At 57.0% G+C, this 7,939-nt stretch overlaps 1 protein-coding gene across 1 annotated transcript; it reads right to left on the bottom strand.

Moving 5' to 3' along the window:
* Positions 1–4,265: 4,265 nt before the first annotated feature.
* LOC126536804 (uncharacterized) lies at positions 4,266–4,955 on the bottom strand. The gene has a single exon (XM_050183806.3). The coding sequence runs from the start codon at positions 4,953–4,955 to the stop codon at positions 4,266–4,268; it is 690 nt and encodes a 229-aa protein (XP_050039763.3).
* Between the last annotated feature and the right edge of the window lie 2,984 nt (positions 4,956–7,939).

Raw genomic sequence — 7,939 nt, 5'->3', positions numbered from 1 at the left:
CACAATAATTACACTCAGCATGCTCACCAAATAAAAATTAAAAGAAAAATGCACACTGCTACAACACACTGCTAACAACATTAGCAGAAAGCTGGGCTGGGGCCAGCTTCTTTTCGTGCACTGGCCGCAAAGAAGCTAACCCACTGAGGCTAAGCAATATTACTGAGGGCCTTCGGTGGCGGAAAGAGTCCGCCGTCAGGCGCGATATCACACAGGTGACCGTTTCCTCAGATTGTACCGGTGCGTGGTCCGAATGCGGTCCTTCGCGCCGGGTGTGCCCTGTTGCTTGCGCGTGGTGCCACTGGGCACCGGCGCGAGCTCGTCGGACCGCGACGCAAAGGCTTTCAGGTCGGCGATATGGGCACGGCTGAGTTTTCCCGAAGGGGAATCCTTCAGCAAGTACGCCAGCGGAGACCAAACTTTCTCTACTCGGTACGGACCAAGCCACTTAGGAGCGAGCGAGGCTGAGAACCCCTTGCTCGCGTCGCTAAGAGCGTGGTTGCGCTTCAGGACTAAATCACCTACCTTAAATGAAAGATGGCGATGCTTCCGGTCGTACTGAGCCTTCTGCTGGGCCCTGGCCGAAGTCAAACTCTGCCTTGCTCTACAGAGAGCCCGACAAAGCCTGTCCCGAAGTGTTGAAGCGTACGCAGAACAGTCTGCCGGCGCCTCCTCATCCCCGAGCTGACATTGAATGACACTGGTCACCGGATTTGCCAGCTCCCTTCCAAAATTGAGGAAAGCGGGAGAGAAACCAGTCGAGCGATTCTCGGCGGTTCGGATTGCGAACGCGAGCTCACTCAAGTGGTCTGCCCAATCCTTTTGACTCACGGCAAAGGCCGCCAACATTGGTTTGAGGGTTCTATTGACCCTCTCCGTCAAATTGGACTGGGGATGGTAGGGCGACGTGGTACAGTGATTAATTCCCAGGGAACGGCACGTAGCACCAAACACCCGAGCAGTGAAATAGGACGCGTTGTCCGTAATTAGTCTTTTCGGAAAGCCGAACCGACAAAAAACTTCCTGTAGCCTCTCCAGCACCGCTCGCGCGGTCACTTTTCGAAGCGGGAACAACTCCACCCACTTCGAAAAATGATCGACGACTACCATCAGGTGTGTGAACCCCTGCTTACTCCTGGGGAAAGGCCCCATAAGATCGCAGGTGGCCACTTGCCACGGACGCTCACTGTCAATTGGTTTCATCAACCCGGGCGGCTTGCCACCCCTTGATTTCACCGTTTGACAGACATGGCAGGAACGGCAATAGCGGAAAATGTCACGCTGTATGCCAGGCCAGGTCACAGTTTGGCTTAGTTTCGCAAAAACTTTGGAGCCACTCAAATGACCGGCCAAGGGTTCGTCATGAGATGATCGCAACAGTGCGCTTCTCAGACTCTTGGGGATAACCACCTTAAACGGGTCCACAGCCTCGTCATCGGTGGCTATGTATTTCAGCAGGAGCCCATCGTGATCCAGCAAATATGAATCCGCGGGGGACCCAGCGACACACGCTGGTTCCGGTCCCCCTGCGCCCGCCGCACTACCAGCAGCGTCTCGGCGCTCCGTCTCCCTGAGACCGTCGCTCACTCCGCGACAAAACGGATCAATTTGCTGGGCCTTCAGTAGCTCTTGCCTGCTGAATGCGATTCCAATTCTCCCAAAGGGGAGTCCGGTCTCGCCCCCACTCAGGACTGCAGCCAACGGCGTCGTGGGTTCGCTTTCGAGAAGCTCCCCCGCTCGCTCGTTTTGCGGCGCGCTGCTTGCCTGGAGAGCGGAATGACAGGTTTGCCCGCTTGCGGACTCGCCTCTCTCTGCGCTCGTTTCGCCCCCGACGCTTGCTGGCGCAAAGGCACCGGTAGTGGCTGTAACACCTGGAGGAATGCTCTTGGTGGACAATGGGGCACGGGATAGCGCGTCAGCTACCACGTTCGTGCTCCCCTTTCGATACTGCACTGAAAAGTCATAATGCTGTATCAGGAGAGCCCAGCGCGCCAGCCGGCCCGCAGGCTCACGGAGCCGCATCAGCCAACTGAGCGCACTGTGATCCGTCTGCACTACGAATTTCGTCCCATCAAGGTAAACATCGAACTTACGTAGTGCAAACACGATAGCGACGCACTCCTTCTCGGTCACGGAATAATTCCTCTCTGCCGGAATCAAGGAGCGGCTGGCAAAGGCCAACGGCTGCAACACACCATCGTATTCCTGTAGGAGGACTGCTCCTAAACCCAGATCGCTCGCATCGGTCTGGACAACGAACGGTCTGGTCAGGTCGGGGAGTCTGAGCTGCGCTGTCTCCGCAATGGCGCTAGACAGTTGGCGAAAGGCCTGCTGCTGCTCAGGTCCCCACTGCCACGCGGCCGACTTACCCAAGAGCTTGCTCAAGGGTGCCTGCACTCGGGCACAGGACGGAATGAATGACCGGTAAAAGTTGGCCATTCCCAAAAAGCGGCGAAGGCCACGTACGTCCTTGGGCACGGGGAAATCGAGGATTGCCCGAAGTTTCTCCCGGTCCGGCTCAATGGAGCCTCCGCCCAGCGTAAACCCCAGTAACCGAACTCGGGTTTGCGCTAGTTGGGCTTTCGCAGGATTCAAAGTCATCCCGGCGGCCCGCACCCTCTCGAGCACATCGGCAGCATGGGCCAAGTGTACTTCGAAGGTTCGTGAATAAATCACGATGTCGTCGAGGTAGCACATGCAGTATGACCACTTTGCTTCCCCGAGGACGCGGTCCATGAGTCTCTGAAAGGTCGCAGGACCGTTGCATAGACCAAAGGGCATACGAGTAAACTCAAATAACCCTCTGTGGGACGTGAACGCGGTCTTGCACCGGTCACGTTGATCCATCCGGACCTGTAGGTAACCTTTGGAGGCATCCAGCGTAGTAAAGTACCTCGCACTGCCCAGGGTTCCTACGATGGAGTTAATCGTGGGGAGCGGATAGGCATCCTTACGAGTCACTCCGTTCAGACGGCGGTAGTCTACGCACAGGCGATGACTGCCATCTTTCTTAGGCACCAACACAATTGGAGACGCCCAGGCGCTGTACGAGCGGCGGATAATGTCGGCCGATAGCATCTCGTCCAGCAAGCCATCGATCACCTGCCTCTTGGCTAGGCTGACGGGCCGGGGGTTACACTTCAAAGGAAGCGCGTCTCCAGTTTCGATCGCGTGGCTCGCCAAATCGGTACAGCCAGGTTGATCGGTGAAGAGCTCTTCGTGCTGGCATAACAGTGCCGACAAGCGAGCCTTCTGTGTATCATCCAAATGAACCGCACAGGCGGCCAGAGGATGCGGTGCCTCTTCGTGCCGTGTCGCTCGATCCCTATGGGGACTTTGAGTCGACAAGCGCATAGCGCAGGGGCCTGCCCCCGAATTCTGCGCGCGACGCGGTTCGTGCCGTGCCTCTCCTTCCCAAAGGGTAGTATTAGCAGGCGAGCGCACAGCTCGAGGGCTTGCCCCCGAACTCGGCGCGCGGCACGTTTCCGACGCCCCATCTGCACAGGCAAGATCGGACGCCGGCGGGCTGATGAACGGCTTTAGCAACGTAAACGGTCCGTCGCGATAGCCGCCATTCGCAATGTCCACAACGATTCCGGTTTTAAGGAGAAAGTCCCTTCCGAGAATCACCGGAACACTGAGCCCGGGGAGATGAACGAAACGCGTGCGTCTCATTCGCTCTCCCCACCTGACAGTCAGCCTTGCGGCGCCCGCCGAATGGGCCACGCCTTTCGCAAGATTGAATGTCGTTCAGCAGTCCCGCAAGCGCACTGAGTGCTTCTGCAAGTGGGATAACACCTGTTCGCCGAACAACGAAGCGCTTGCGCCCGTGTCCAACAGCGCAGGAAATTCGCGGCCGACAATGGTCACCGGAATAAAGGGCGCGTGCGCCCCAGCAACACAACCTGCTCGGTACGCCGAGGGGACAAACAAGGTTTCGGTCACCCGTGCCTTCACGAGCGACCCGCGCTCCCGTTTCCCGACCTCGCAGGAGGCCTGGGCGCGGTGCAGTCCCTTGCTATATGCCCTCGTTGTTGGCAGCGAAAACAGCGCACTCCGCCGCGGTACCTTTCCCGAGGCGGAGCGGCCTCAGCTCCCTGCCGGGGTCGACTCGCTGCATGACCAAAGGGCCTGTTGTCACGAGCGTCCGCATCTGCGATGCGTTGGGTCGAAGGGCGTCCCTGCGCATGCATTTCGGGCGGTGGTGCAGCACAGGCTGCCCGCCTCCCGTACGTGTAGGGATCTAGAGCGCGCGCGCTCAGCTCTCATGCACACCCGCTTGTAGCCGCAAAGGCAGCTTGGCCGGGTTGTTGCCGTTGGGGGAGGGGCACAGGCCCTCCCCACGCGCAGCGTGGCTCAAGGGCCTCGCTGGCGGGCGGCGGTGGGCGATAGGCTCGCGCGGCGAGAATGTCGCCTTGAATGCGCTTTGCCTCGGCGGCCAATTCTTCTAAATCTCGGAAGCGGCCGCCGCGCAGGTACGCCGAAAAGGTCGGATGTGCCTGCCTGATCACCCGCTCGACGCGTTCCTCGTTCGAAGCTTTGGGCTCGGCGACAAAGAAAAGGTCTTGCATCGCGCGTACGTACTCCTGAAGCGACTCGTCAGGAGCTTGTGTACGTAGCTCAAGCTCTCGCCGCATCCTACTCTGGTAGTCAGCGGGTAGGAATTCGCGCAGGAATGCCACGCGGAACTCCTCGAGGGTTGTTGCACGGTATCCGGAAAGCCGGTACCACCTAGCCGCCGTGTCAGTAAGTGCTACGGGAACGACGCGTTCCAGCACCTCCTGATCCTCCAAACGATTTGCCATCTGGTAGCGTACCAGGGAGTCACAATAATCCCTGGCACTGAGCAGGTCACCGTATCCGCTGTAAGTCGGGACTGCCAACCGTACAGCGGGGTGCGCGCATTTCGGTACAGCCGAAAGCGCCTTAACTGCCCCCGAGAGTGACTGAATCATTGCGGCGGCGTTTTGCAACAGCGTCTGTGCGCCTGCTCCAAAGGGAACCGTTGGCGCGTTAGCGGCGTGGCCGAGCAAGGGTGAACAGTCGTCCAGCTCGATTAGCGGCGCGGTTTCCACAGGGATACCGGCCGCGGCGCCGCCAGCCCCAGAGCAAAACGGGCTCCTAGCGGGGTGCGCCTGCTGTCGTTCACAGCCGCCACTTGAGGCAGCTATACGTGAATTGCTTAAGCCGCTTGCAGCCAGCGTCGACAAAGCAGGTGCGCGCTCGAAGGTTGCGCCACTGGGCACAACCGAATGCACTCCAAAGGGAGACGAGTGAGCGAAATTCGTGGCTGCAGCATTGTAATCCCCACAGGGGGCCGTGGCAGACCACTGGTTTTGGCTGCTCATTTGAGGAGCAGCCAGCGGGCAAACGTCGGAGAGGGCTAAGGCCCCGTTTCCGTGCTGCGCTCCGTAAACTCCACAGGGAGCCGATCGAGAGCGCTGCGACATCGCACTGCCTTGCATTCCGAAGGGAATCGTGGCAGACGAATGTGCTGGTGTGCACTGTTCGGGGAGGGCTCTGGCCCCGTTCCCAAACAACGCTACTGCTCCAATGGGAGCTGGTACGTAGCGCCTCGTGTTGTCGTCCCCACAGGGGGCTGCGACAGGTGAGGGTGCATAAGTTCGCTGCTCAAGGGGAGCACTGGCCCCGTTATCGAGCAACGCGGCGTCTGCTCGCGGTAACAAAGGGCAAAAGTCACCTAACAAATGACAAAGGTCACTAGGCCTAGCAGACATACCGCGGCGAGTACAATATGCAAAGGCGTACTGACTCGGCTAAGCACAGACAAAAGCTTAATGAGCCTTTGAATCCGCGTTGGGCGCCAGTGTGGGGTCTTAGGGTCTCACAGGAGTACCGACCACCGCGGGTTCGAGCTTAGCGAGCCACAGGGCCGCGTCAGCCGTCAGCCTCTAGCGCCGCTGCGCGCGAGCTCAGGCCACGAGGGGCTACCGAGCGACGCACGCAAGAACACAGTATTGCCCTAAATTGACGGAAACCGTTTATTGTCTCCAACGGCACCCAACACTGCACGAACGCCCAGTCCCGGGACGGCGGAGAACCAAAGGGGTCCCGCACCAAGGGCGAAAAATACAGTTAGGGGCGCCTGTAGCACGTCGCTGCGAGAGCACAGGCTCAAGCTGGGACGCGCCGCTAGGAAAAGTCCCGGCGGCTATGCTACTCGCTCTCGCGATAACCGGTGGGTCAACTCGCGAGAGCTCGGGCAATCTCCTTCGGCTTGGGCCTCCGATGAGTGCGGCTCGGCGTGGTACGACCTCGCGCGAGCACTAGGCACCCGTTCTTCGGCTTAGCGTCGGGATAGGAACAACACGAGGTACGCGCTCCCCGCACGGGCAAAGGCACCGTGCGTGAGCTCAGTCCTAGTCACAAAGGTGTCGGCGGACGAGAGGAAGCATGTACGTACCGGGCGCAGTCCCAAGGAGCAAGAAGAGTCGCTACCGTCACGGCAGTAGCCACCAGGGGCCGCTCCGTGACGTCACTAGCTCCGCCCTCACCGCGAACCAGCCGCAAGTGGAGCGCCACCGCCAAAACTGGTTCGGAGCAAGGACGACGTGGCAAAAAGGATTGCAGACATGGGTGAAATGCGCCCGCGCAATGGCGCGTCGAATTCCCCAAATCCCCACAACCTATGATGACGCAGAAACATGGCAGCCATGACTTAACGCCATCCTCCCAGCGCCGACATTGCCTAAAAACACAGCCTTGGAGATGGCCTACATAGCTTTGCAGCATCTATGAGCTTTGGGCTTTCATATACCGGCGTTTCCGAATTTTCTCACTGTTCACGTGCTACTCAGCACTCGGAAGTTTTTATGACAAAAATTGCCTAAATATAGCCATGTAGCCAACTCGCAACTTTCGACGGCATCCCGCACAACACGTAGCCCAATTTGACCGGTTAGAGCCCGATCGGGCAACGCTGGCGATAAAGCGCTCAGCGGGAGAGAGCTCGGGAGGAGGGGGCCCCCGGGGGCCGCCACTTGAGAGGCCAACGAGGGCGCATCCCGGTGACACTTGCTCGTGCGGCGATTCGACCCCGGGAGGGAGAAGTAAGGTTTGCGCAGGATATTAGCCCCGGTGCGCTAGCCGTGTCCGCCATGTTGCCGTTATGGCTACGGTTCCTGGATATAGAGCTAAGCACAACGCGTGAGCTGGTGAAGCCGGCGGGAGAAGGCACTTCGATCCCCACAACCTAAATATTTTATTCTGTAAGTTTCTAACAAATGTTTACAAATTAATCTATAATTCTACTTAAATATCGTCTTCCTATGAGTTATGGGCATATGTTTTGTTTTCTTCAGATTATATTTTCATTCCCAACATGTCACATCAATGGGCTATATTCTTTAGTGTAGTTATTAATGTACCTAACCATCGATTTCTCACTCGCAAGTGTGAATTACGAGCTCATATGCAAAAAGCCGCAATTTTACTGAAGTTTCTGTGTAGCCTGTGATGTGGTTAACCTACAATAGAAATAATAATGGACTCCATACGGATCCGTGGGGCACGCCATATAAACTTCTATTGTTGAGAGTCATATAGCTTATGGCAACACACTGGGTTAGGTTTGATAAAGAAGCTGCTATCCAGTCCCATTACAATGTGTTCAATTTTGATGCAGCTTGTATCCCTAATTAGTTTACACTGCAAGACACGATTGCAAGCCTATAAAAATCAATAAAGATGGCATCAGCTTGGAATTTGGAATTAAATATTCATGCGAAAGCGTGTTATCTATACTAAATGTGTTATGGCTGATAGACGTACTTAAAAAGGCACGTTGCATAATACATTGTACTTTGCTTTCTTCTAAGTAGGTCATGACTGCTTTACTTGCTATGGGTTCCACTAATTTAACGAAGCAACATGTTAGTGATATTGGCCTATATGTTTTCTCGTGTAATCTATTGCTTTC

Source organism: Dermacentor andersoni, chromosome 4 (assembly GCF_023375885.2).
Source record: "Dermacentor andersoni chromosome 4, qqDerAnde1_hic_scaffold, whole genome shotgun sequence".
Lineage (NCBI taxonomy): Eukaryota > Metazoa > Arthropoda > Arachnida > Ixodida > Ixodidae > Dermacentor > Dermacentor andersoni.
This window is presented reverse-complemented; position numbering and strand designations above follow the sequence as displayed.